The sequence below is a fragment of the Brassica rapa genome, chromosome A03, assembly GCF_000309985.2.
Source record: "Brassica rapa cultivar Chiifu-401-42 chromosome A03, CAAS_Brap_v3.01, whole genome shotgun sequence".
Lineage (NCBI taxonomy): Eukaryota > Viridiplantae > Streptophyta > Magnoliopsida > Brassicales > Brassicaceae > Brassica > Brassica rapa.
In genome coordinates this window covers 5182651-5208902 of record NC_024797.2, presented here as the reverse complement: position 1 = coordinate 5208902, position 26252 = coordinate 5182651, and the positions used below count along the sequence as shown (strand labels likewise).

General features: G+C 40.5%; 10 protein-coding genes across 14 annotated transcripts; 4 read left to right on the top strand and 6 right to left on the bottom strand.

The window, feature by feature from the left end:
• Positions 1-355: 355 nt before the first annotated feature.
• Positions 356-1945, bottom strand: LOC103856723. The gene is made up of 4 exons (XM_009133846.3): positions 1606-1945; positions 1144-1214; positions 798-1059; positions 356-705 (listed from the first exon to the last, which is right to left on the bottom strand). The coding sequence occupies exons 1-4, from the start codon at positions 1714-1716 to the stop codon at positions 511-513; spliced, it is 639 nt and encodes a 212-aa protein (XP_009132094.2). The 5' UTR covers positions 1717-1945; the 3' UTR covers positions 356-510.
• A 352-nt stretch (positions 1946-2297) lies between these two features.
• LOC103856724 (early nodulin-like protein 1) lies at positions 2298-3472 on the top strand. 2 transcript variants are annotated; one of them, XM_009133849.3, is made up of 4 exons: positions 2298-2376; positions 2477-2620; positions 2818-2927; positions 3019-3468. In XM_009133849.3, the coding sequence occupies exons 2-4, from the start codon at positions 2601-2603 to the stop codon at positions 3369-3371; spliced, it is 483 nt and encodes a 160-aa protein (XP_009132097.1). In that variant the 5' UTR covers positions 2298-2376; positions 2477-2600; the 3' UTR covers positions 3372-3468. The 2 variants fall into 2 exon arrangements, with proteins under 2 accessions (XP_009132097.1, XP_009132095.1); XM_009133847.3 differs by lacking the exons at positions 2298-2376; positions 2477-2620 and having other exon boundaries at positions 2687-2927; positions 3019-3472.
• A 239-nt stretch (positions 3473-3711) lies between these two features.
• Positions 3712-4567, bottom strand: LOC103856722 (DNA-directed RNA polymerase subunit 5-like protein 1). The gene is made up of 2 exons (XM_009133845.3): positions 4305-4567; positions 3712-4232 (listed from the first exon to the last, which is right to left on the bottom strand). Exons 1-2 carry the CDS (start codon positions 4512-4514, stop codon positions 3810-3812), a joined length of 633 nt encoding a protein of 210 aa, XP_009132093.1. The 5' UTR covers positions 4515-4567; the 3' UTR covers positions 3712-3809.
• A 193-nt stretch (positions 4568-4760) lies between these two features.
• Positions 4761-8584, bottom strand: LOC103856721 (ubiquitin carboxyl-terminal hydrolase 23). The gene is made up of 9 exons (XM_009133844.3): positions 8091-8584; positions 7895-8009; positions 7708-7818; positions 7455-7627; positions 7058-7381; positions 6842-6967; positions 5642-6746; positions 5279-5363; positions 4761-5187 (listed from the first exon to the last, which is right to left on the bottom strand). The coding sequence occupies exons 1-9, from the start codon at positions 8361-8363 to the stop codon at positions 5025-5027; spliced, it is 2475 nt and encodes an 824-aa protein (XP_009132092.1). The 5' UTR covers positions 8364-8584; the 3' UTR covers positions 4761-5024.
• Positions 8585-8787: 203 nt separating this feature from the next.
• On the top strand, positions 8788-11189 carry LOC103856720 (RNA polymerase II C-terminal domain phosphatase-like 4). Of its 2 annotated transcripts, none has more exons than XM_009133843.2 (8): positions 8788-8919; positions 9039-9193; positions 9279-9370; positions 9458-9576; positions 9672-9852; positions 9960-10249; positions 10350-10535; positions 10612-11189. In XM_009133843.2, exons 2-8 carry the CDS (start codon positions 9039-9041, stop codon positions 10999-11001), a joined length of 1413 nt encoding a protein of 470 aa, XP_009132091.1. In that variant the 5' UTR covers positions 8788-8919; the 3' UTR covers positions 11002-11189. The 2 variants fall into 2 exon arrangements, with proteins under 2 accessions (XP_009132091.1, XP_033144562.1); XM_033288671.1 differs by having other exon boundaries at positions 8804-8916; positions 9037-9193.
• A 380-nt stretch (positions 11190-11569) lies between these two features.
• Positions 11570-12589, top strand: LOC103856718 (cytochrome c oxidase assembly factor 6). 2 transcript variants are annotated; one of them, XM_009133840.3, is made up of 4 exons: positions 11570-11736; positions 11823-11960; positions 12041-12185; positions 12370-12589. In XM_009133840.3, exons 1-3 carry the CDS (start codon positions 11653-11655, stop codon positions 12167-12169), a joined length of 351 nt encoding a protein of 116 aa, XP_009132088.1. In that variant the 5' UTR covers positions 11570-11652; the 3' UTR covers positions 12170-12185; positions 12370-12589. The 2 variants fall into 2 exon arrangements, with proteins under 2 accessions (XP_009132088.1, XP_033144610.1); XM_033288719.1 differs by having other exon boundaries at positions 12041-12190; positions 12369-12589.
• On the bottom strand, positions 12369-14891 carry LOC103856719 (transcription factor bHLH82). Its single transcript, XM_009133842.3, has 5 exons — positions 14057-14891; positions 13801-13953; positions 13666-13731; positions 13456-13590; positions 12369-13376 (listed from the first exon to the last, which is right to left on the bottom strand). Exons 1-5 carry the CDS (start codon positions 14294-14296, stop codon positions 13029-13031), a joined length of 942 nt encoding a protein of 313 aa, XP_009132090.1. The 5' UTR covers positions 14297-14891; the 3' UTR covers positions 12369-13028.
• Positions 14892-15169: 278 nt separating this feature from the next.
• Positions 15170-16905, bottom strand: LOC103856717 (trafficking protein particle complex subunit 5). The gene is made up of 8 exons (XM_009133839.3): positions 16712-16905; positions 16447-16535; positions 16278-16341; positions 16047-16124; positions 15868-15944; positions 15724-15790; positions 15531-15638; positions 15170-15440 (listed from the first exon to the last, which is right to left on the bottom strand). The coding sequence occupies exons 1-8, from the start codon at positions 16781-16783 to the stop codon at positions 15408-15410; spliced, it is 588 nt and encodes a 195-aa protein (XP_009132087.1). The 5' UTR covers positions 16784-16905; the 3' UTR covers positions 15170-15407.
• A 71-nt stretch (positions 16906-16976) lies between these two features.
• On the top strand, positions 16977-21753 carry LOC103856715 (FIP1[V]-like protein). 2 transcript variants are annotated; one of them, XM_033288629.1, is made up of 9 exons: positions 16977-17656; positions 18110-18327; positions 18460-18586; positions 18667-18735; positions 18830-18958; positions 19072-19173; positions 19274-20605; positions 20805-21278; positions 21332-21753. In XM_033288629.1, exons 1-9 carry the CDS (start codon positions 17036-17038, stop codon positions 21344-21346), a joined length of 3087 nt encoding a protein of 1028 aa, XP_033144520.1. In that variant the 5' UTR covers positions 16977-17035; the 3' UTR covers positions 21347-21753. The 2 variants fall into 2 exon arrangements, with proteins under 2 accessions (XP_033144520.1, XP_009132085.1); XM_009133837.3 differs by having other exon boundaries at positions 20805-21753.
• Positions 21594-26196, bottom strand: LOC103856716 (glycerophosphodiester phosphodiesterase GDPDL7). The gene is made up of 9 exons (XM_009133838.3): positions 25652-26196; positions 25412-25555; positions 24843-25139; positions 24654-24763; positions 23934-24432; positions 23357-23677; positions 23149-23291; positions 22516-22999; positions 21594-22334 (listed from the first exon to the last, which is right to left on the bottom strand). Exons 2-9 carry the CDS (start codon positions 25521-25523, stop codon positions 22042-22044), a joined length of 2259 nt encoding a protein of 752 aa, XP_009132086.2. The 5' UTR covers positions 25524-25555; positions 25652-26196; the 3' UTR covers positions 21594-22041.
• Between the last annotated feature and the right edge of the window lie 56 nt (positions 26197-26252).

Here is a 26252-nt window from a genome sequence, read left to right as displayed (position 1 = left end):
TATGCCATTTCTGACATACATATTCCATTCGAGGAAAGCAGTAGCTTCTTTTGGAAGAAAGAAACGGGCTGTGTCTTCTTTACATGGACTGATCCAAATGGGAATTAGCTCAAACCATTTTGGATAAACTCTTAGCCTACACAGAATAAGTACCTTTCCAGGCTCTTGTTTTCAACTCGGACTCAGTGCTTTGTCTTTGTGCTCGGTATACACGAAATGTTTCTTTTAAGACACGTTTGAACACTTTCTGACCGTTGGTCTTGTTCCTGGACATTTTGGATCGCTTTCTGTAAATTTGCTTAACGACACATGTCCAATATACAATGTCTCTTCTAGTCTTCTCTAAAGGCGCCACTTCAAAGAACTTGACAAGATTTTTCAAGTTTCAAGCCACAATTGGATAACGGAGAAGATAAGCAAATGATGCAGCTAAATTGATGTGAAGCTGTATATTAATTATATGTTAAAAGATACGTTGACTTGCAGAAGAAGAAAAGTATTCTTTGACTTTTAGACTCTGAGAGGTGCAACAGGATCTTGCCATGAAATTTTCCTCTTATTTGATCCGTTTTCTCCATCCCTGCAAGAAGACAGCTTCATCTCTTTCTGCTGCTGCATCTCGATGATGCTTATTCTCTTACTATCTTCCACTCTCATTCTTTCTTCACTATTGTTCCCTGCTTCTGTTTCTTCCTCTTCTTCTCCCTATAATCAATATTATAAGAGGTGGTCAAGGTCAAGACTAAAGACAAGTTGGTTTATTTGTCCACATTGGGGGAGTGAAAGATGATGCTTACAGATATTTGGTTTAGATCAAACAACGGGACTCTTTTCTCAAGACTTGTTTTGGTTTCATTTCCCGTGTGGTTTAAGTCAGGAAGTGAAACATGTTTAACTTCTGCTTCACTTCTCTTATTATCAGGAGACACTTCAACTCGAACGATTTGCGTCTTACTCTTCTTCCCACCATTTGATCTTCCTCTGATCTTTTTAACACCTGGTGGCTGCTTAACAGGCTGGTCTTCTTGTCTCAAATGTCTGTATCTCCGCCGCAGAAATCTGATTAACAAACGTAAACACTTGAGAGAAAACAACATCAAAGACATAATAGGATACATCGTCAGGGAAAGTAAGTATCTATACCTGACTTCGGCCATTAGCGTTGCCTTCCTCTCTCGCATAGTCTTTAACCTTTTTCTCATTGCTACAGTATCCTTTGTGTAATAAAACAACACAGCAACACGCGTTAAACTATATTAGATAGATCCAAGTGATCTTAAAGATCAGAGAAACAAACACTAAGAAGACAAAGTCCTCTGATAAAATGGACACAGCAAAAGACTCTTTTGATCAGTTTAAGACTAACAAAGATTTGCATAGCTACACATGACAAAACAAAGTAAGAGTCTAATGTTTCATCTTTCTATTTAACACGAAAAAAAAAAAACATAATCCAAATTTTTCAGGTGGAACAGATCAAGGTTAAAAAAACATATTTTGAACAAGTCATTTAGACATTCTCAGATCCAGAGACAGTATAGACCAGACCCATAAACTGAAACTTCATTTATTAACTCAAGAAAGAAAAAAAAAACGAGTTGGTACCATATGAAGTTCTTGATAGTCTTGCATAAGGCTGTGATGCCTAAGTCTGACTTTCAGATCCTCACAAGGATAAAGGTTGGAGGTAGTGAACTCGGCGTGAGTTGGATTCATCAGATGAACACAAGATGTGTTATTACAGAATCACAGAAGGAAAGATGTAGAGATGAAGACAAAGTTCTTGAAAGAAGGAATGGGAAGAGAGAGGGAGAGAGAGAGAGGAAGGTTCTGGGTTTCGTGTTGTATTTCCAATATCAAGCTTATGAGAAGTCAGAGAAGGACAAAGAAGCAGAAAACAAGGACACATCATGTTGTTGTTGTTGGTGTTGCTGTGAGAAAGGAAAATAAAAAATAAAAGCAAAACTGCTTTTCTTGGATGGGTTAAGACAGCAGTGATTAAGATGGAAGCAGACTTGTGCACTTATTTGGTGGTGTTGGGTCAAGAGAAAAGCTAACTTTTCTTTCTTTCTTTTTTCAAAATTATCAACAACCACCTTCTTCTTTTATTTAAATGGAGTTTTGTTGGAGAAATCTTGAAGAAAACGTCTCTCTCTTTTGTTTCTTGTGCTCCATTGTCCTCTGTAAAAATATAAACCATTCAAACTCTGGGTCCATTGAAAAAGAGACCGATGAGATTGGAGGTTGAGATATAAACTTCAGTCTTTATGAAAATATTATCAAGAAAAGTCAAGACGGTGGACGAGAAAAAAAAAGCTTGATAAAATATTATATACGGATTGTGCAGAAACTCTGACTTGTCTTGTGTGGAAACTGGTGCTGGGTTTTAGAGTTTTTTTTCCCTGTCACATGCATTCCATTTACTCTGCTTTAAAATAAAAATAGTTTAAATGATTCTAATGTGTGTTTAATGCAGCGATGACCCGTCAAGCTGATGGAGGAGGGTAAACGCAATAGTGAAAGTGTTTGGGTTTTGGTCACAATTAACACACAGCTCTCTGTAACGTTTAGCTTCTTTCATTTCACGAGCTTTGTTCTTGATGGTCACGTTTTGGTTCATGTAAGAGATTTGGATTCATTAAGCCAATATCTGTCTCTCTCTCTCTACTGTATATATATATATATATATATATATATATATATATATATATATTGGCGAATTCACAAAACACACAAAAAACATCATCAAAAACTCACAATGTCTTCGCTTATGATATGTTATTTGTTTCTGTTATTGTCTTTGTTGTGTGAAGGCAGGGAGATTCTAGTGGGAGGCAAGTCCAACACATGGAAAGTTCCAGAGTCTACAGAAGAAACACTAAACCAATGGTCAGAGAGGACAAGATTCAAAATTGGAGACTCTCTCTGTAAGTAGTAGTTCATTTCACTTCACTTTGGACCTTTGGTTACATGGCTATGTTCTGTTTTCTCATATACTTCTTTGTTGTCTTTCAACAGTGTGGAAATACAATGCGGAGAATGACTCAGTGATGCAAGTGAGTCAAAAAGACTACGAGAGATGCGACAGATCAGAACCTATAAGAGGATACAAAGATGGTCACACAAAGATAGAGCTAAAGAGATCAGGTCCGTTTTACTTCATCAGTGGCGAAGAAGGGTATTGCCAAAGAGGAGAGAAGCTTCTTGTTGTTGTCTTGTCTCCAAATCACAACAGAAGCTATGCAGCTGATGCTCCTTTAACCGCTCCGGTCACAAAAAACAAGGGAAGTGATCATGTTCTGATCAACCAAGCACAAAGATCCATTGCAACTGTTTGTTTCCTTGTTCTTCCATTAGTCCTTTTGGTTTAGTCTTCTTAACTCTTTGATCACTGTAATGCAATCACTGCATGGAACAATGTAACATGACCCAAATTGGTTCAGACAATAATTTTTATTTTGTCAACTACGCATACAATTAGATCAAGTTCTTGACGAAAAGTTATTTCGAAGAACACTTCCATCTGACCATATTTGATTTAAATGAGAAAATAATAAGCAGCTGATCATAACCTTCTTTGCTAGTGAGTCCGGACCTGCTCCTTTGGTCATGAAACAAACTTTTCCTGTAAACTTTGAAAAGAATTAATTCGTAGTCTACTAAATCTGAGCAGTCCGTCTCAAATACGACCGAGACAAGTGGACTTGCATATATGAAAATAGTGACTTTTTTTATCCCTTATTATAACAAATAAAATAAAAAACATTGAACAAGCAAGGTTTGTAAAAATCCAAATCCAAGATTACAAACTAAACTGCATATCGATAGGTATAATAGTCCAAAGAAGTAGCATCAGTTCTTCTAATCTTAACAACTTGCCCTCTCTTGAGTCCATAGTATCTAGCAACAGGATCAGAGACAAGGATACGTGGCAGCTGCGTGTCTTGCACCGTGTACTTTTGAAGCAGTTCCTTCTTAGCTTGATTGTCAAGTACATAGTACTTGTTAATAAGTTTATGCTCGGTGATGTTAGTCACCAACTCAGCTTCCTCAAAGACTTCAATAGTTAAAATCTTGTTCAGCTCTATAATAGCGTTCTTGGCTGCACCAGTAATGGGCTGTGGAACAACTATGATCCCACGAGTGACTTTATCGTCTCTCATCTTCATCACCACGTCTTTTTTAATGATTGGGACTCCCACCTTAGGACCTTCCGGGTAGAACACGTAAATCTACACACCAGAGTCAAAAGATTTGAGTATAAAACTTTTTATTATGACTATGTCGTTTATTAGATGTGTTACCTTGTCTTCTGGATTTGGTCCCTTGTCGGCTGTCACGAAGAGAGCTTCCTTGTTGACTTTGTTCATAGCTTTGCAAAAGTTTTGAACGAAGTCTTCTCTTTTCAACTCTATGTCAGATTCTTCTATGTTGTAGCCTCTGTCCTTCAGCATCTGCAACACCGTGCGACGTACCTTGAAGACCCTCGTGATCTCATCCTCTCCCTCTGACATTCTCTTCTACGTTTTTTTTTAGTATTTTGTTATGACGGCCAGTGAGATAGAGGTGAGCTTTAAAAGAGGGTTTACTAGGGTTTAGGGGGCTCTAGTGTTTATACCATGGTTTATATTTAACTCTTTGGATGTTCACTTATAGATCTGAATCTCTAATTCTGATGCTAAGTATTATTTCATGAGGATATATTACTACAAGGTGTAAAATAGCATGAACCAAAACCTGTGGAGAATGAAACAAAACTGAGGAAAAGAGACACAAACATGATCGTCTCTTTTATTACAATGGTAACTAAAATGTTATTTCATGAGGATATCACCACAAGGAGTAAAATAGCACCTGTGTAGAATAAAAGATTGCATTGCTAGAGACTAAAACAAAACAAAACTGAAAGGAAAATATATCACAAAAAATCTCCAATGTGTATAGCCTCTCTCTTTTCCTCTGTTGTTAACATTACTTTCTGCCAAATACACCAACAAGTGGATTGCAAATGTCTATAGGCTTATTCATATCCGTAAGCCTGTCTTTGCAGTATTCATGCGTTGAGTCCATTTCTTCTTGGTATCAGTTTGTTTCCTTGATGCAATCATCTGGAACGGGTTTGGCCCTTTATACATCTCTTCTTTAATCCGTATCTTCTTTTTCTTCCCTCTATCATATTCTTCATCCCTGCCACATTCCAATACCATTGATGTGTTAAACCAACTTCCTAATGATATTAACCAAACCCAAAGCAAATAACATAAAACCTCAAACTCACCACTCATCTGCTACGTAACCGATTTTGGTGCCTTCATTATTTCCCATCTTCTTAGAAGCTGAGACTTCTTCATCCCATTTGGCAACTGCATTAGTTATAAGACTTAACTCCATCAAAAACAATCACATAAACTAAGCTCTTTGAGGCATTATTGAAGGTTTGATTGTTCTTAAAAAAATTCAGAGTTGGAGAATGACATGGCGCAAGGCGCAAAGCTAGGAGCATATCGCCTTAGTGCGCCTAGCGCTTTTTAAAACACAGATGACAAGTGTTATCTCCTAACTGAGTTCGCGATCATTAGCTACTAGCAGTACGAATTACCAAATTTTTAAATGTCATAAGAGGAGAAAACGGGAAACTTACCAACTGTCTCCGGCAAACCCCGGGTGAGAATCGTCGGCTCATCTTTTTGCAACACGATTTGTTCATCTTTTGACGACTCTCTCTTTCTTTTGGCGATTTGGCTTGCTTTAGATAAGTCAGAACTCCTCAACGGTGGTTGTTGGTCTGACGCAAGAACGGCACCATTTTGATTAGCTCTCTCCTTGAGATCTCCAGTCGCAGAGCCAAGCAACATATTCCCATTACTATTCATATTCCTTTCATTATGGACACTGACAATGTTATCCTTCCCAGGCAAGCCAGAAGCAACTTCGCTAGTTATCTCTGAAGTTGAACGCTCTTGATCTGTAGCTCCTTTCTTGGATCGGAGCTCCTCAGGAATAACCTTAACAGCACTTGATCTCCCCCTTTTCTGTTTCATCTTTTTGCGTACGCCAAGGGCCAGCTTAAAAAGTTTTAATCCCACCTGCTGGGTTTTTGTTTTACCCTTGCGAGTCTTTCTTGCTGTGTTGAGAGTCTCCTCATCTTTATTAGCTACAGAAGTAGGCAAGTTCACAAGAATTTGAGCGTTTCTGCTGCCATCCAGTAGAGGGGAAGCCTTCCCTGGTAGTGTCGCGCATGCAGCCTTCATCTTCTCCTTTACCAAAGATCCTTCCCCATTAGCCTGTGATAGTGGCAGTTCCTTCTGAAGGTTCTCTTTGGAATTTGAATCTTTTTGGGATAAGACAGCAGTAGCACTTAGACCACATGATTTCAAGGGTGCGGCACCATTTTCCCTCTTCAGGATCTCTTTCGCATCCACACTGCTTGGGGGATCCTTCTGAGTCTCTTTGGCATTCAAATCTTTTTGGTTAAACACAGCAGGAGCACCTTGATCACATGATCTCAAGGGTGCTCTACCATTGGCACCAAGACCGTTAAAACAAGATGCTTTCATGACTGTTGAACCACTCACTTGATCATTTCTGTTAGAAGAAGATATAATCACAGAAGCTCTTGCTGTCGGAAGGTTCTCTTTCTTAACCATGGGAACCACATTCTTTGGGGATGTGTTCTGTCTATCACGAACATAGAAAAGCATATACGCCTTCTGGTTGAACACATTCTTCTCACTAACTTGCAAAACCTACAGCAACAATGTAACGAAGAACTTAGTACTAGCCACGTCAACAAGCAGGTTATCAAAAGCAACCCAAAGAACGTACAACACTGATGCCTTACCCTGTTATCATCAAGGGAGTACCACATGCCACTTGAAGTGCGAACAAAACACGCATAGTGACCAGAATGGATACTTCGACCATAATGAACTAAGACACCATATAGAGTGTACTTCAAATTGCCTTCCTGTTCAACACAAGTACGGCACTGTTATAAGGGAAACCATGAAGCTCAATGATCTTATCCAAACAACTCTTAGAACATGTTTACACTTACATAGGGACCACTGACAAAAGGTTTCATGTCAACTGCAGATGCAAACTCGACTTTCTTGTCAATCTTTTCGGATCTATGCGCTTCAAACCGCTTGAGATGTACAGTGAGAACATACGGTGCTTTAGAAACAGTCAGCTCTTTTGTAGCCTTAACTTTCTGCTTGCATCTTTCGCACTGGTAAACCTTTGCACCATCATCTAAAAGCTCAACGGCAGTGAAACGCGTAAGCGCTCTCTGCAACGAATCAGCCTTCGAAATGTCTAGACTCAGGTCAAGAAACGGATCAAACTTGTCGGAAGAATGTGAGCATTGGGCGCATTTCACCTGGAAATAAAATACACAACATTAGAGAACGCTTAGGCAATTTTAAACTTTATCATAGAGGTTGTTACTTTACCTGACTACGGAGGCTACCACCGAATATTTTGTGCACCAAGCTGCTCCTGTAAGCATCGGAGGATTCACTTGACACACCAGAAGGCAGACTACACTTGTGCATGCACTCTAGGAGATTGATCATGTACTCATGTGCATCTTCCTGCCGACAGTTTCTGAAGTTTCTCGAAACGCCTAATTAATTAAGCAGGTGAGAATACTCATTAGTGTCTGATTAGTAATTGGCAAAGCAGACAAGGTCTGAAGAAACATACATCGCAGGTTTGAGACCAAATATTTCGGTGCTACTATTTTGCCAGTGGCTTGAAGAGCAGTCCTGACATGTTTCTGCATTGCACATAAAGCACAAAACCCCGCCACGTTGCCTAGAGAAACAACCACGCTCATAAATCAATCAAACCAGCAAGAAGCATAGCGTTATGAGTATCTAATGCAACTTACAGCGTCTCTCATGACCAACGTCTTGCAGGTAAGCAGCTAACGGCTCAGTGTATGTCAAGCATTGTAACACCGAATTGAGAAAACATGTGTTTCCAAGATTCTCCAAACCCGCACCCTACACACATCCACAAATCAGTTAATCTATCAAAAATTCGCACGAGAAACGAAAGAGAGGGAAGGCTTAAAAGCAACTCACGATTTTGCGGATGGTTCTATTAAAAGTAAGCTCCCGATCTAATCCATTCTCCAACGAATCAGACCCGTCTCGCTTCTTAAAGGACGGTGAGGAGAAGAAGGCTTGCTTGTTGGCAGAGGAGGAGCTGGGATTCAAAGTCTCGATCTTGAAATCGGATTTACCGTTGGAGAAGCCATTGAAGGGCTTCCTCGCGGGGTGAAACTCGATCTTTCTAAAAACGGCTGAAGCTGAAGAGGACGAAACGGCGCAGGATCCGTTACTCGCAGCCTCCATTCGACAAAATCTAGAGGAATCGGCGATTAGCGTTAAGACAAGACACACGGTTTTGTGATTTGTCGGAAGTGAAAAAACTGTGTAGAGAAAGATGATAGCTTTTACGGCTAATTTCGAAAAGAGAGTGGTCCGAGTGGCAGCTGCAACGCGCTATTAAACCCTAGCAAAGACCCATCCCGACAATACAGGCTGCCACTTGTGTTTTTTTTCATACAAAACAAAACAAAGGACACGAGCTTCTGTTTCTGTTACGGTGGTCTATACCGCGCCGGATTATCACCCGGTCAACGCAAAAAAAGTATTATAGAGTGGACTTTAAGTTAGGTTTGCGTTTTACTAACGAGCCCAAACATAAAAGCCCATTTAATATGAAAAAAGTTTTATTATGGGCCCTTAACGAGCCTCGTTTACATAACCACCTGGCGCTCGTGAAATATCAATCGGAGCATTCACTTCACGGTTACACACCGTCGTCGAGGCGTATCTCTTTCTCCGTCGTCAAAACCTAATCACCATTTGAGTGTTCTCTCGCCATTGAAGGACACCAAGAAGAAAGGTATGCTTCCATTTTCTTCTTTACTCCGCTTTGTTCTCTTCGACTTCGATTTCGATTTAGCAATTTAGGTTTTAATCAATTTGTGAGTTATTGATTCTGAGATTTCGAGTGGTTTTCAGATGAGTGTGGCGAGTGATTCACCAGTGCATTCTTCCAGTAGCGATGATCTTGCTGCCTTCCTTGAAACCGAGTTGGACTCTAACTCAGATTCTTCCTCCGAGTCATTTCCCATCGAAGATGCAGCCGAGGATGATGCTGAAGTTTCCAATCATAGGTTCAATGCTTGTTTTTTTCATATCTGAATCTTAAAGCACTAGAGTTTCACTGTGTATTCACCATGTTTCTCAATCATCTTTTAGGTTAAAGAGACGAAAACTGGAGCATCTAGAAACCGTGGATGAAGATGAGATTGAGGAAGTAGCTTCTGTGAAGTTTTCACAAGAAATCTCAGGTGAAAGTCTCTTTCTTTAGCCTTACTTTATGTATGTTATATGTTCTTCTTTCATATTGACTTTTGAAATTGCTATTTTGTTTGCAGAAGCATCCTCAAGCAAGTTACCATGCCAACACCCAGGCACCTTTGGAAACATGTGCATTGTTTGTGGCCAAAGAGTGGAAGAAGAAGAAACTGGTATTTCATTCACTTACATACACAAGGTATGCCAATCTATTCAATTTTTCTTACTAGTTTCATTAGAGCGTTAAGTCTTTAGCTTATTGTTAATGAGCTTTGGGAAATCTTTTTTCTTTAGGGTATAAAGTTCCATGAAGATGAAGTAACCCGGATGCGTGATATAGATATGAAAATGTTGCAAAGCCAGCGGAAGCTATGTTTAGTTCTTGATCTAGACCACACTTTGCTTAACTCAACCGTACTTAGGGACCTGAGACCAGAGGAGGAATACTTGAAAAGCCTTACACATTCTCTTGAAGGTAATATACCTAAACTCTTTTTGTGTGTTCTTGTGTTGTTCCACCTAGATGTTTGCATGTGTTATCCAGTTCTACTAAGTTTTTTAATATTTTTCTGTTGATCTCAGATGTTTCTGGTGGTGATCTCTTCATGCTGGAGTTCATGCATATGATGACCAAATTAAGACCGTTTGTTCACTCGTTTCTAAAGGAAGCCAGCAAGATGTTTGTATTGTATATATACACAATGGGAGATAGGCCATATGCACGACAGATGGCGAAGCTGCTGGACCCAAAGGGAGAGTACTTTGGCGAACGGATCATTTCTCGAGATGATGGCACGGTGAGACATCAGAAAAGCTTAGATGTGGTGCTAGGACAAGAAAAAGCTGTTCTGATTCTTGACGATACAGAGAATGTAAGTTTCTTTTGTCTGCTTTGTCAATGTTTCATGTCATTTATAATCATGATGTTATTGTGTTAGATTAGATTTTCTGATACTTGGTTTGAATGCACAGGCATGGCCAAGTCATAAAGACAATCTGATCGTGATAGAGAGGTATCATTTTTTTGCGTCAAGCTGCAAACAGTTTGACCACAGATTCCAGTCTCTCTCGCAGCTGAAGAGCGATGAGAGTGAACCAGATGGGGCACTTGCCACAGTTCTTAAAGTCCTTAAGCAAACGCATAGTCTGTTCTTTGAGGTATGCTCAATAATCAATATGTAAAAGGAGAAACTTCTCTCGTCTGGATTGCTTTCTGATTATTGCTACTTTTCAGGATGGAGGAGAAGACTTATCCGGCAGAGACGTGAGGTCATTACTGAAGCAAGTGCGTAAAGAGATCCTTAAAGGGTGTAAAGTGGTGTTCAGTCGAGTGTTCCCGACCAAGTCCCAGGCTGAGGATCACCCGCTGTGGAGGGTGGCTGAGGGATTGGGAGCCACGTGTGCAACGGAAGTGGATGAATCTGTAACACACGTGGTGGCAATGGATGTGGGAACAGAGAAGGTTCGTTGGGCGATAAGAGAGAAGAAGTTTGTGGTGCATAGAGGATGGATAGACGCAGCTAATTACCTGTGGAAGAAGCAGCCAGAGGAGAACTTCGGGTTGGAACAGCTCAAGAAGCAAGGAGCGGAAGAAAAGAGCGATGATGTACCACTTGAAAAGTAAGTAGACTGAGGAAGAAACAGATAACTTATGTAATTGGATTTTGATTATGAAAGTACGTCGAAACAAAGCAAGTTTTTAACAAGAGGCTAGTTTGGAGTCCAACCAATGTCTGTATTAGAGCTGGTATTCGGCTCAAACCGAAGTAAACCGAACTGATCAAACTGAGAATTTTTGTTTTTGGTTTGACATCCGGTTTTGCTAAGAACTGTTCAGATTCAATATGCTACTTGTAAACCAAATGGTTCGATAAACATCAACTAAATAAACTGAAATTAACCGAATTGTACAAAATTTCACCAATAAGTTATCAGCCAGATAAACCGAGGAATATAACGATTTCGGTTCAGTTCAGAAACAATATAAAATCCAAAACCGAACTTTATAAACTGAGTTTCAAACCGAACTGAACCAAAATATAGTACGGTTTAATTCAGAGGCATTTTTTCAAAACTGAAAAAATCAAAACCCGATCGAGTAAAACCGACAAAAAAAAAACGAATGCCCACGTCTACCGACTAAATTGTTGGGCCGAAACAGCCCGTTTATTAATGAATAGTGGCCCACATCTATAATCTAATTTATTGGTTTCTCTTTTGCTGGTTTGCTCACGTCGACCGGCTCTCGTTTCTTCTCACCGTCGCTTGCTAAAACATGGTGCTCGATGCTTATGCTTCGTCAAACCCTAATCAGGTACACGAGGACGTTCTTCAGAAATCTAGAGATGCTTGCTACAAGGTCAGTTATCTTCCTACTTCCTTGTCTTTTTCGGGATCGATTGCGAGATGGGTGATTAGGGAAATCGTGATCACTAATTTTTGCAGGCAAGAGATGCTTTTTACACTTGTCTGGAGAAGGAATCTGGTAAGAAACCCACTGAGATTGCCTCCGTAGGTCTTCTCTACCCTAAAGAGTGCAGCCTTTCCAGAACCGAGTTCGTTAAGAGCTGCCGCTCTTCCTGGGTATCCTCTGTTTCTCTCTCATTCTCAGTTCCTTTTTTGGGTTTGATCTAATGAATTATGAATGTAATAAAAAAATGAAGGTGAAGCATTTCGATAGGGAGTACTGTCGGAACAAGAGAGTGCAAAGGCTGCTAGATGATGGAGATGAGAGGAAAGGCCCAATGTCACTCCCTCAGCCTTACACTTTCAAGCCTTCTCCTTCTACGTAGATCCCTTCCTTTTCTGGTACAACGCAATCTTTTTACTTTGTTTCTCTATCTGTCCTTATATGACTTCTGTCTTGATTCTTTGACTTCTTTAGTGTTCTGTCTTCTCACCATTGTTTAGCTGATCAAGATTTAACCTTGTCTTTGAGTACATCGCATTTTCGCTCATTCCGGGAAGTTTTTGTTTTGTCTTTGTTGTGTAGGAAGAGGAAGAGGAAGATCACTGAGTAATCCCTTGGTAGCACTTACTGTTCCTGAAGCATATGACTCGTTTTCTTTGCCGACTTTTTTTTTTTATTATCCCTTAAAGTCTCTCGTCTTTATTTGAGTTGTGTAAGCCTACAACATGGGAATAATAAATGTGTGCTTTTGAAGGAACCTGATTCTTCTTTGCCTGATATATAAATGATTATTTTGTTTAAAGAGTCTGCTGAATCAGTGAGTGAGTCATTGACTTGGTTTACTTATGTATCTTCCTCTGCCTCTAATGTATAAGCCCTATTTTCACTAATGGTATTCAAATGGCCGCGTAGGTTAATGAACTTGAGCCTGAATATAATAACTTGTAGAAAGTGGGGTGCTTCAACTTGAATGGAATATTATACTGTTTCAGGTTACATTCGATTGCCCAAATGCTAGCAACGTTGACAAAAAGTAGTGGGACGCATGTCTCTTAGTTTTCGGTCCCACCAACCTCTGTTCTGTATGGTTTCTTCCTTGTCGGTTATGTTCGTTGTTGTACATGTTGTAAGTATTTTTTATTATTTAATCCTTAACAGTGAAAATAGCAGATACATAATGGATATTAATGTTTTGACTTTAAATGCAAAAAAAATGAAGAAACAATGAGAGATCCTATGGTTTAGGCCTTGTTAGAGGCAGAGACATCATCCATAGGGGAGGAGGCTTCAGGTGCAGCTGCTACTACTACATTTGCCTCCTCTGTTGCTACGATATTTGAGGTCGGGTTGAAGAGAGCTCCACGAGAGTGAGCAGATGAAGATGACATTGCAGTTGCGAGAGCGATGGGCATTAGACAAAGCCCCTTCCCTTGAAGATACTGCATTGCTGATCCCATGTCTTCTTCCATCAGTTTCGCCACCCTCTGTTCCGTTGACCGTAGGCTCTCATTGGATGATCCTGTTGCGTTTCCATTCCCATTTACAACGCCATTGGATGGTACTGAGAGTGCGTTGAGCCGTCCTCCTACCTACATTACCAAAAACCATGATGATGTTTGGTGCTATGTCACTTTACCTAACAAGCCATTAAGGAACTTAGAAACTGACCTCGGAGGTGAGACCATTGAGGCGTGGACCATTTGCTCTTGCAGCTCCCAATCTGCTCATGCTTAGTACTTTGACTTGAAGCTGAAGGAATCTAACATACTCAATGATCTCGTCCAGCATTGATGCCTTATCCGTCTGCATTACATCATCAACCAATTTAGTTATTATGAAGATCAAAACAAATAGTAAAATCATGAAAGTATTGAGTACCTTGTTGGTGTTGGGAACCAGTTCTTGGAGAGACTTCATCCTCTCTGCAATTCGTTCCCTTCTCAACTGCCACAAAACAAAACAATCAGAAACACAAACAGTGAGGAGATGGAGGTAAAGTGAATATGAAGCTACCCGTTCAGCGATGCTGTGAGGATCAGTGGCTTGGCCTCTCCTGGCTCGCACCCTCGGCTTTTGGCGGGCCACAGGTGGGCTCGTGGTGGTCGACACTGTCCCTTGTGCCTGCTGCAGCCCATCTTGGCTACCCGTTGTTGGACCACCAGACTCCTGACATTGACAAACAACAACACAAAAGATGTCATTTGAGGAATCATAAACATTAATTATATTTTGGTGTTTTGTAATGTAATGTAAGGTGATAGTTTGGTGCCTGAGGTTGATGGAACTTGTCGGGGACGGTGAGAGCGTGGAGGAGTGAATGCGGAGGAGGAGGAGAAGGGGGAAGAGATGAGCCCCAGGGAGGAGGAAGAGAGGAAAGCATTGACATGGAGTCAAAGAAACCGTTATTGTTTTGGCTTATGAACTCTCCCTTTCCTTCTCCATTCCCATTTTCCATCTCTTCTTGTCTTCTGTCTTCGTCCTTTGCTTCCTCATGCATTTTTATCCTCATTTTTAATTATTGTTTTAATTTTTTCAATTTTCTGGCCGTTTCGTTTTCTCTTTTAAATATTTACTCCCTTATGTATATTTGGGATGTTTAATAATATGAGTTTCGAATCTCTCAAATATATATTATCTCACAAAAGTCGTACGTAGCCGGCCTCTTTTAATATTTGCTTTTGTTGTTTAATTATTTTTTTAGAACAATTTGCTTTTGTTGTAATAGTCCTAAAATCCAAATTTTGATTTACTCGAATCTGTATAAAATCAATTGTACAATATTTTTGTTTATATTTTTTTTAAACACTTATAAACACATCACATTTTAATATTCATGTCAGGTAAATATTTTTCCCTTTTGAATGAATAAAATGTTCCCAGTTTTGCAGTTAGTTGTTAAAAATGTGATATTATGCAAATCCTAAGAGATATTTATGCAAATCCTAAGAGAACAACATATAAAACAAAAGGCCCAAACACACATAGAGGCTTTTAGTTTTAATTTTAAGGGTTTGTAATTCTTTTTGTAACCGTGGTGGCTGATACAGTAGTAAAGGTGGCAAATAGACAGATGGATGATGGGATGGGAATGTGAATTTTAATGGTGTTACCGTGTAGAAGTTCATGGCGGGGGATCCAGTTCCAGTTAATGCTACCAAGGAAGCCTATGCTTCTCTCTTTACTTTCTCCAAGGAGAAGTCTGATTTCAGAGACTTATTCTTTCAGATCACTCTCTCTCGACAGGAACTGATTTCTTGACACATGTTTTGTTTGTTTCCTGCTTTGTAATTTGTACTGATTACTGATTAAATTGATAAATCAATCTGCTTTTGTAACTTCTACACTGGATAATGTCATGTTTTAACTCTTGTTACGCAATTGGCATAACCATGTTTGCATACACTGTTCTAAAACTGGTAAACTGTTGTATAATCAGCTGGAATTGTAACAAGAGGGTACGTATGTAGTTTACATCAATCAACGGACAAGGCTTTGCAGCTCAATTTAAAATGTTGTAGTATTAAGTTAAACCAAAAGATACAGGTAAAACTTGCACAAGCAGTTCACATAAAGCCAACAGCTCCAAGAACATGATGTGGCAACTCGTACAAAAAGTGCTCTCATTGGCTTAGCCGTGCCTCTCTTTTAAGCACCTGTGCATGGATGGAAGTAGGTAAAACAGGTGAGAGATTAAGCTTCCCAAGGTAAAGATAAGTCATATAGAGAGATGTAGAGATACTAACCTCATCAGCAAACTTGATCAAAATGGTAGTCCGAGGGCGTTGTTGTCCTTCAATGGGTACAAAATGAGCCGTTACCACAGCAGGAAACCCTGCGTTATCCAAAACTCCCTGCATAGAGAAGATGGGGGCGGCTGCCTCATTGTCCTCTTCTTAAACCATTTATATTTCATGAAAATGCCAAGATAGCACTCACCTTCACTATGCCAGCCACAAACGCACCGCAGTTGAATGTTCCCATGTCTTTTGGAATCGAAATGAACCTACACTTCCACATTTTTTTATCAGTTCTCTCGCCTTTATCTCGAGTGTTAATGGAAAGAGGTGGAGAAATCTAAACCTGTTGACGAGAAGCTCCTTTTCACTGATCATGTACTCATCTTCATGTTCTGTTCCTTTTTCAAGTGAATCAGCAACCTAATGGCATGTTCATTAAGCGCGAGTCAGGATCCAGAAACACTCACGTTCACAGAGAAACTCTTAACAACTAATTCAATTTGAAAATCACCACTCACTAACCTTCCCAAACAACACCTTCCACACGGTGCTGTGGACAAAAGACAAAATCCCAAGTAACCGTGTCTCTCTTCTGTTACCCTAATACAATGAGATAAACGTATCCATAAAACAACGAGAAACAGACTCGTCACTGAACTCTACATTGCTAAACTTATATGAAAGGACACGTTGACTGACTTTTCAGTCTTTCAGCCAACAAGTCTCAGATGTGTTGCTAAAAACAAAACTTACCTTCTCTCGGTTGCAAAGAAGCTCCAAAACTCGAGATCCAACTGCATACCCAGCATCCTCTAGTCTGAGAGAGAGAGAGTCAACATTACCAAGAACAAAACACATTGTGACAATGTGAATGATTCATACTAAAAAAAAAAGAAAGTAAAGATCATATATTTTTGCTCACCTTCTTTCAAGTTCAGCAATGTTGTCAACCTGGGTTTGATTGTACTGAACTAGCTCCGAGAACAAGAACGCAAACGCGCTCAAGCTCACCTGCAATGCACGTAGAGTTTCAAAGCAACTAAATTTTCCAGAATTAAACGATCACCACAAAGAGATCAGATCGTACGCCGAATCGAATGAATGTTCTCATTTCCAATACTCTCGGTCCAGTATCTTGATTGAAGAAGTAAAGTGGATCTAGGGGGGGGAGAGCGAGAGAGATATACCTCTTGTTTGCCTTTGCTGAGTGGCTTGTCAAGGACATTAGAGTACTGCTTCATTTTCCCTACTCCGATCATCTTCTTCTTCGCTTTTCAGAACCCTAAACACAGATTCTCTCTGGGGAAATTTACGTTTCTCCGGCGAAAGAATCTGTTTTATTACAGCCGGTTTTGTCTTTGGTTTGATAAATGAGCAAATTTAATACTATTAATTAATTTTAATTTTATCGATTTGGTTTGGTTTAGTATGGTTTGATTTGGTTTGGTCAATATAAATTAATCTTCACCGTCTCTCTTATTCTCTCTCACGGCCGTTCTCCGCTTACTCCAATGGACGAAGACGATGAGTTCGGAGATCTCTATTCCGACGTTCTCCCGCCCTTCCAACCTCCTCCTCCGCCTCCTCTCCGTTCAATCGACCTCAACCTCCGATTACACGAACAAGATGCGGCGGAGCCTAATTCACCTTCCGTCGCTAAGGTTCCCGACACCACCGCCTCCAAACCATCCACCACTCCCTCTCACGACGCAATTGGCGACGATAAGGACATGAACTTCGACATCGAAGAACCCGATGCCGATTCCACACCTGCGATTCCTGGTTTGGCTACAGATCAAGGTACGGCACAGGTTGGCGAAGGAGGCTACAGAGGACAAGGAGATGATTGGGATAGCGACAGTGAAGACGATCTTCAGATAGTGTTGAACGACAACGTAGCTGATAGAAGAGCAAGGATGGGAGACAACGAAGATGATGATGAAGAGCCGCTTGTTATAGTGACAGACGCTGATCCGAATCAACATATGGAGGAGCAGCAGCTCTGGGGAGAAGAAGCTGTAGAAGGAGAGAGCAAAGAAGGAGGAGAAGCTGTGAAGGGTAGTGCTGCTGGACCGACTAAAGCTGGGTATAACAGCCATGGGTATCATCATCCGTTTCATTCTCAGTTTAAGGTCAGAGTCAATGCAACAATGTTGTCACTGGTTACTTTACTTATTGGCCGAGGTTCTTGTCGTGGCCCTTTTTTAGTTTTCATTGATTTTAAATACATATATCCATTGTACTTGTACATTATAGTCCTGAATGCAAATGCAGATTATATTAATCAGATAACATTGGAGTCTTCTGCTTCTGTTTTCTTATAACCATATGCAGAGTATGTTAATGTGAATGGAAGATAAGAACATAATTACTCCTCCTTGTATATCGCAAGCCTACGCAGCCACCAATCTAACTTTAATGAAGAACAACAATCTCTTCCGACCCTAACTTGCTTTATGAAACCAACTTACCGTCAAAGATTTCATATTTTTGGATTAGTCATACCAAAAGTTAGGAGTATTCACGCTGAGACAAAACAAGGCTTGGTATTGATCTACTTGTACATAATTATATTTCTATTGCAGTATATAAGACCCGGGGCTGCCCCTGTTTCTGGAAGTGTAGCATCTGCTGCAGGTCAAGTTCGTCCACCCGCCAACCTTGGTCCTATGGCCGGTCGTGGCAGAGGAGATTGGCGTCCAATGGGAGTGAGGAATGCTTCTGCTGCTCAGAAAGGCTATCACCAGACTTGGGGTGGTAATACAGCTGGGCGGGGACTGGACTTTACTCTTCCTTCTCACAAGTAATTTCTTTTATCTGTTCTGAAATGTAGAGATCTTATTTTTTTGTCTGATATCTGACTGTAAGCACCAAGTTTTGATTGGTACAGAGCTGCGTTTCCTTTATTTGATGTCTACCTTTTGCGTATATCTAGGACTATATTTGAGTTCGACGTAGACGCTTTTGAGGAAAAGCCCTGGAGATATCAAGGAGTTGATATCACAGACTACTTCAACTTTGGTCTGAATGAGGAGAGCTGGAAAGACTATTGCAAACAGCTGGTAATTTAATAACTGTGTTTCATATCCTTATTTCAGCCAAAATGAAAAGTACTAAGAGGAACATCTTTTAATTCTTACAGGATCAACACCGTATAGAGACTACTATGAAAAGCAGAATACGTGTTTATGAAAGTGGCAGAACAGATCAGGTAAACTGGATCTTGGCTTATATATTATGGCACAAGATTTCGTCAATAACAAAAACGGTGACATTGCATTCCTAATCATTCTCCTGTACGATAGAGTTATGATCCAGATCTTCCCCCGGAGTTAGCTGCAGCAACGGGGGCGCAAGTTGTTCCTGTTGATTCCTCAAATCTAGTGAAGCTTGACACTGCTCAAGGTGACTCGGCTAATATTCGACCTCCACTGGTATTTTTCCTCCTGTTTTGCTCTCATTTAAAGTAGCATTGTCTATTTTCTGGTTCACTATATTGTCTCATTTAAAGCTTGAGAATATTTGTTGCATCTTTTTCTTCTCTCAGCCCCCCGGAAGACCAATACCTGTGGAGACTGGTTCTGTTGAGCGTCCATCATCCATTGATACACGTGCTCCTCGAATGCGTGACCTAGAAGCTATCATTGAGGTTGAATACGATTCAAATCTCTCTTAATTTTGGTTTTACTGGTGTGGTATATTTGCATGCTATACTGACTGCTACTAACTGATATTGATTTTGTTGCCAGATTGTATGTGAGGATTCGCATGAGGATGAGCCCTCGGGTGAAAAAGGCGCAGAACAAGCTGATAGTGGCCAGACTTTTCGTTCATCATCTCCTGTTGGAGACAGAGGCACAAGGTCATCAACTGTTGATCGTGAAGATGTGGGAGGTGAAGCTGGCAAAGATGCTGAGATAGAGGAGGAGCAGAAAATGAGTTCTGCAGTCCCTCGGTCAGCGGTTGAGAAAGATGATGGAGGGGAATCAAAGACAGAGAGAAGTAGTGAAAGCAGCAAAGCAAGATCTGGAAGTCACAGAGATCATCAGCAACTGAAGGATAGCGCGGAAGAGGAAGTTATTCAAGATAGGAACCATTGTACTCGACCAGCTAGCAATAAGAAACATCACGTTAACAATGCACAGCATCAGAGCAGAAAGTATCAAGACATAGGGAAAGAAATGGAAAGAACTCGAGCGGGGAGCAAAGGTGAAAGTGGAAAGGATTTTGATAAAAGGAAAGAGCGAGATGTTGATGGGGGAGTCTGGCGCAGGAAAGAGGATGACACATTCAGTAGAAGAGGTGGGGATGAAGGGTCTAGAAAAAGGGACCGTGGAGATGATCATGTTCCTTCGAGAAATCATGTGGATGATGGTGGTTTGAGAAATAATTATGAACTGGATTATCACATCAGCAAGAGGAGGAAGGTTGAAGAATATGTGAGAAGAACTCGCTCTGAGAAGAATGAAATCTCATTTGGTCAAAGAGAAGAATCAATCAGCCGCCTGAGACGAGAACGTGGTGATAGGTTGGACTATCAAAAGAGAGACGTCCAACATAAAATCAGAGATGATATATACGACCAAGCTTCTCTAAGGCACAGAGATGATATCTATATGCAGAGAGATGGTAATGAGAGGTTGAGAGAGCGTGGGGATTTGGATAAACTAAAACTAACTCACGAGGATGGTTTATCAGCACGAGGACGAGAGAGGCAGGTGGCTGCAAGGGGTCATAGAGGTTCAGAAGACCGATCATCTTCAAGGATGAAGGATGAGTATAAAGAGCATCTCACCAAGGATACAACAAGGCAGACTAAACAGACGAAGAGAAAGGAACACCCTGGTGAAGAAAGTTCTTCCTATCACAGAGGACGCGAAGACGACATTGTTAGCAATGAGAAAAAACAAAGGCTGGAGAGGACAAGTGCTAAAACTGACAAGGTTGTGGACTCTTTAGATGGCCAACGATTGCAAGATAGAAAACATAAAGATTCTAGACGAAAGATTAAAGAACAAAGAGAAGACACAGATTCATCGAGGATCAAGCAAGGAGAACAAAATGGCAGTTCCCAAGTGACTGTATGCCTCATCAGCTTATGAAATAAATTTATTAATATCTCATCCAAGTTTTGCAAACTTAACTTAGTTATTGTGAATGCAAATATTATCTTGCAAACTTTTTTGTTCCGTTGCCAATCTTACCTATAATATATCTCATGGTTTTGTCACTTATAATATGCCTTATGGTCAGTGTTGATGTTTCTTGGATGCCTTTCAGGGCTTAAAGAGAACCAACGAAGCAAGAAACTACAGGAGTGAGATCTCACAGCAGCACAACGCCACCAAAAGACACAAGGAAGATACTTCCTCTGGTGATGAGCTACAAGATTCAAAGAGAGGACGTACGAAACTGGAGCGTTGGGGAAGCCACAAAGAGAGAGATGATGATATCACTGCCAAGGGATATTCATCCACCTCAAAAATTCAAGAGAAGGAAAAAGGCACTAATGGCCGAGCTAGCGAACCTAATCTTGGCTCTATTGGCAAGAACCGGAATGTAACTGAAGAGAAAAGTGGCCATGACCTTGCGGAGACCAAAGATGGAAGCGAGAAGGGATTAGGGGACCGGCACTTGGACATGATTGTGAAATTCAAGAAACGCAGTGAACGGTTCAAACTTCCAATGCCCACGGAGAAAGACAACAAAGCAGGAGTAAAGAAAATGGAGTCTGAGATGCTTCCCTCTGCAAAAATTGAAGGCCCTGCGGATTCAGAGGTGAAAGCAGAGCGGCCATCAAGGAAAAGAAGGTGGACAAGTAGCTGAAAGTCATAAAATGGAGTGGAAATAAAAAAAGTTGAGGAACTGGCTCTATTAGTTTGATGCCCCATGTAGCTGCTTAAACGTATGTCATGAGATTCTCTCATTCCACGGAAGCAGTTGTGACGGTATCCAGATGGAGGATCAAAGTTCAATGAAGATTTGATTAGGAGACTAGCAAGAATGTGTTGGTAGGAGCTATGTTGCGTAAGAATAGGCCATAAGGGTGACTCTGAGAGAATACTCTTGTACTAGTTGATTTTTCAAAGATTATTGGTCTTTTAGTTTTGTTCTCATACTAAGTGCCTCGAGAGAGCAGGAATATCTTAAAAATACTTAACGGCATTGTGTTATATATACTGTATTAACTTTGTTACTCTGTTCTTGTAAACTACCTATAAAGACTTGATCATTGGTGTTTGCCTTTTTGCTGTTTACTATGTCTGAGACAGTATAAAAGTAGAGCGAAGGTTTGTAAATGGAATATGAGAAACTATCAAGATTCAAAATTTGTACTGAAATCAAACCTTCATATCACAAACAAACAAAGTTTCTTTAGAGCTTTAATCTATAAACAACAAATCATTTTATGCTTAACACGAGGAAAACATAAAATAGCCTGTGTGTCAGTCTAGAATATGCTGAGGAAGAAAGAACATGCTACTCAACCTATGAAGTTATACCGTGTGATCAGTCTTTACTCAGCAGCAAAGAGGAGTCCCAAGACAAGTATTGCAACCAAGGAAAGGCCAAGATCAGCAGTGGTGGCAATGGTGCCTGAATGACCAGGAGCTTCTCCACTTGCATTAGCGGAGACAATGTTTGCAATAGGAGGGAGAGGCGGATCAATCACGTCTCTGGCGTCAAGAGGTGGGTTTGGAGCACTAGCTGGTGGCTGTGCTTCCTTGGCCGCCACGGAGAGTAAAGCCCCAGCCTCTACTGGTAAGATAGCATAAGGCTGCTCTTTGTTCAAATCTGAGCATGGACTCCCTGCATTTACATCACATAAATATCATCAACCTTATCTTGATTATATATGTATACTGTTGTCAGGCCCGGTCCTGGGCATAGGACAGTCAAACATTAACGTAGCGTCCAATTTTTTTTAAATAAGTTTATTAATTTTTTTTATTAAAATCTTTACTAAATCGTCTAGAGGTTCAAAACTTACTCAAGTATCTGGTGGCTGTGACAGGGAACTCTGTGACGACTCCATCAACGCTATTCCCTGCGATGAATGTGGCAATCTCTACCGTGGGATCAGAGAAGTAGTCAAACGCTATGGATAGATACTCGTTTCTTAGAACCGAGACGTAAACAGATACATTCCCTTTGTGCATTTCCTCCACTACGTTAGTCTTCCCTGTGGCAAAGTTTTTAGAGGTGGTGACTAGAGAACTTCTCTTGAGATTGACAGCTTCTGCATGCTTCTTGATTTCGTCAATGGATGGCTTGGGAGCATCTCCTATCTCCTTGTCAATGGTCAAGACTCTTGTGTAGGGAGGAACAGCTGCGAAACTGGACAGAACAGAACTGTCGTCTGACTGAATCAACACTTTTTGGGTTAGTTGCTTGTCGAGTGTGGACTTGGTGATTGCAGACTGGACTGTATCTACTATTCCTAGTCCTTTCTTTGAGGCTAAATAAGCAGCATTCTGTAAACAAAACAAAGCGTCGTCAGTGAAGTTGTCTTGAAAAGTGTATTTTTGAAAAGTAGTATCTAACTTATGGTATGTCAAACAATTTCTCAAACTGCATTGAGTAAGTTAAAGAGCATTTAAGCCTTTAAAGTGAAAAGACTTGCCTCTATGTTGATAAGAACTCCAGTGACAGCCTTTTCTTTGCTGAACTCAAGGAAGTCAGCGAGAGTCATGAACTTGCCAGCGTTCTTGTTTGATGGATTTCTCTGGAATCCCCCTTTAGCTAAGAAGGGGCTCAGGATTTGAGCTGGAGACACAGACATACCAATGAGATAGTTTCAGACAACTTTAGAAAAGAGATCAGTTACTTACGTTTTAGAGACTGGATCTCTGCCCAAGTGAGATCAAAAGAGAAAATGCCATTGGTAGGCTGGATCTCAGGAACGCTGGTGGCACGTGACATGAACGTGGTCATGGCTGTGGTACTTGTTGTTAAGTCTGCAGAATCATGACAAAAAGCAATTCCATCTTTAGACATTTGGACAGAACAGTCTATCACATCTGCTCCATCGTCGACCGCCTTTTGATAAGCAAGATCAGTGCAGCCTGGATAGTCTCCACTTGCTCCATTGTGAGTTATGACCAATGCATGGTTTGCTTTAGGGAGATTGCCCTGTTGGTGAGACAAACAACCTGCAAGAATACAAACACATGGGGCATGAGAAGACATGTGCATATGCGTATGATGTGCATCTATATACAGGGTCGGCCCTAAAGTTTTGGAGACTGTAGGCCATATAAGATTTTAATAATTTTTTTTTACAAATTTAGAGTTTTGTATTTATGTAAAATTTTCAAAAAAATTGGAGGCTAAAAATAACTGTTTCATTTGGCTTTACCAAACCGGACATGTCTATATATGATGATGGTGGATGGCAATTTAACTTACTGATGGCTTGTGATGCTGTTGGCGGGAAGTCAGTGATGAAACCATCAACAGAGAACTGTCCATTGTCCACAAACTGAAGATACTCAGCGGAGGGATCATAGCTGTAGTTGAAGCTGGTACGCAAATCATTGGCAAAACCCGAAGCGTAGACCTCTAGACCAGCCTTGTGTGCATCAGCAACAAAGGTGGAAGCGGGCTTAAGGTAATTAGCAGAGTCAAGTGGCCAAATATAGTCTTTGGGGACAAGAACGCCTGATGCAAAGGCCTTGATGGCTGCAAGGTCCAGAAGAAGCTCGCTGTACTTCTTGTTGGTGGTTGGCTCAATTGCCTCGGGGTCTTTGAACTCGAATATGAGCTTTGTCTTGGACATTCCTGCGTCCATCCCTATGCTTTTCAAGAAAGCTATCTCTGGAGATGAGATGAAAGTAATGCCACGGAATCGTAAGGTTTTCAGGTACTCAGCTGCACTCAGCTTGTGTTCCACGTAGAAGGAGTCGTACTGCACGTTTAAATCAATGTTTGTTTCTTTATTTGTTTTTTTTTTCTAAGAGGTTCAGCGGTAATCATTTTAGACTCGAAACCACATCATGTAATATTAGTTTCGTCTCAGACTCGAACTGTGGACCTCTCACACAATGGCCATGAATCTTTTCCAACTAAGCTAATATTTATTTATTTGTTGAATCAACAATGACTTTCAAAGAGAGTAAGAAGAGAAACCTGAACGCTCAACCAGAACTTGGGAGGCTTGGTTCCTAGGACGTCCTCCACGGCAGATATTGGCATCTGACCGTTGAAAATGCTGGGTCGAGAGAAGATGTTCTGGACCACTGTTCAACAACACAAAGCATCAAAAGCTGTGATGGTGTTGGGGAGCATTGGAAGGGAGGAAAAGAGAAGAAGACATACAAGAGACATTGGAGAAAATAGTGTCGGCAGAGTAGTCAAGAGCAAACCAGCCTTTGAGGTCTTGACCGTTGACCTTGTATGTCTTCTGAGCTTTAGGGAAGAGCGTGGAGATGGTGGTTGAATTGTCAAGCCTGATATCAGGCAAGCAGATACCAACACCGTCCTTTGTCATCTGAAGGTTGCACAACATAGTGAGGCCAGGGGAGCTGGTGCTAATAGCGAAGGCGTTCGCGGAGGCGCTTGACTCAGGGAAAAGACCTGAAAAGCCACCTCTAGCCACAACCCCAGGCTCTTGTCCTAAAACAAAGATCAAGGATAAAACAGGCATGAGCTTTTACAAAACAAGTCATGATATGGGCAGTTTCATATATATATATTCGTTAACTATGAAGAGTTTGGATCTTAGACCATAATCTTCCTCATTACCCGAAACCATCTTTTGTTAAAATCAATAACACGACATATAACATTCATCCCACCGAATTTTGAATTAGGAGCACAGCATCACCAACATTTGCGTTTTATTACTAGCCTACTATGTCTAGTGGTGTAGGGTAATGGATACATACCGTTAAGAGTGAGCCATTTCTTGGCAGGAACAGCCGCCGCAGCAGTTGGAGTCTGGGGAGCCGCAACACAAGAGTGTAAGAAAAGTGAGAAAATAATGAAAGACCTCAGCATATTTGTCTGTTTATTTGATTGATCTCCTGCTCCTGCATGTGTGTACGTACGTACCAAAGTAAAGTCAGATACATTCACAATACATAATCTATATACGTTTCAGCAAATAGAAGTGAAAGAGATCTCACAGCAAAGAAAAGAAGAAGAACATCAATCTCTTCTTCCGCTTGTTTTCCTCGTCGTTATGTTTTGACAAAACGGAAAAGAAGCGAAGAAGAAAAAGAAAGATGGTCAAACAATTTAATTAATGTGGTAAAAAAAGTAACCTGCTCGTATCATCTCATTTATAGCCATTTACTACTCTCTATTTTTATCACTTTACCCCCTCCTTTCGCTTTTAACTGTTTTCTTGTTTATCTAGACATTGACATTTGTAACTAAATCCGAGATTTAAACTTTCTTAGACCTTAATAGAAAACTCAAATACTTTAAATTCATCTCTGATTTGATATGTATAAAATTACTTGAATGATTTTGTAAGACAGTATCAGACCTGGTTTGTGGTCTTCACCAAATTTAGTGTTATTAACAAATCTAAAATGAATTCGAGTAACTTTTTTAAAAAATGTGTGATAAAATCTTCTCGAATCCAGATAATAATTTGATCAAATTGGTCCGACATATATATCAAAACCGTATGCGAAAACTCTGAATATCTGTTCTTTGTTACAGCATAAAACTATTGATAGCGTTCTAGCCCGTGGTGAGAAGCTAGACAGCCTAGTGGAG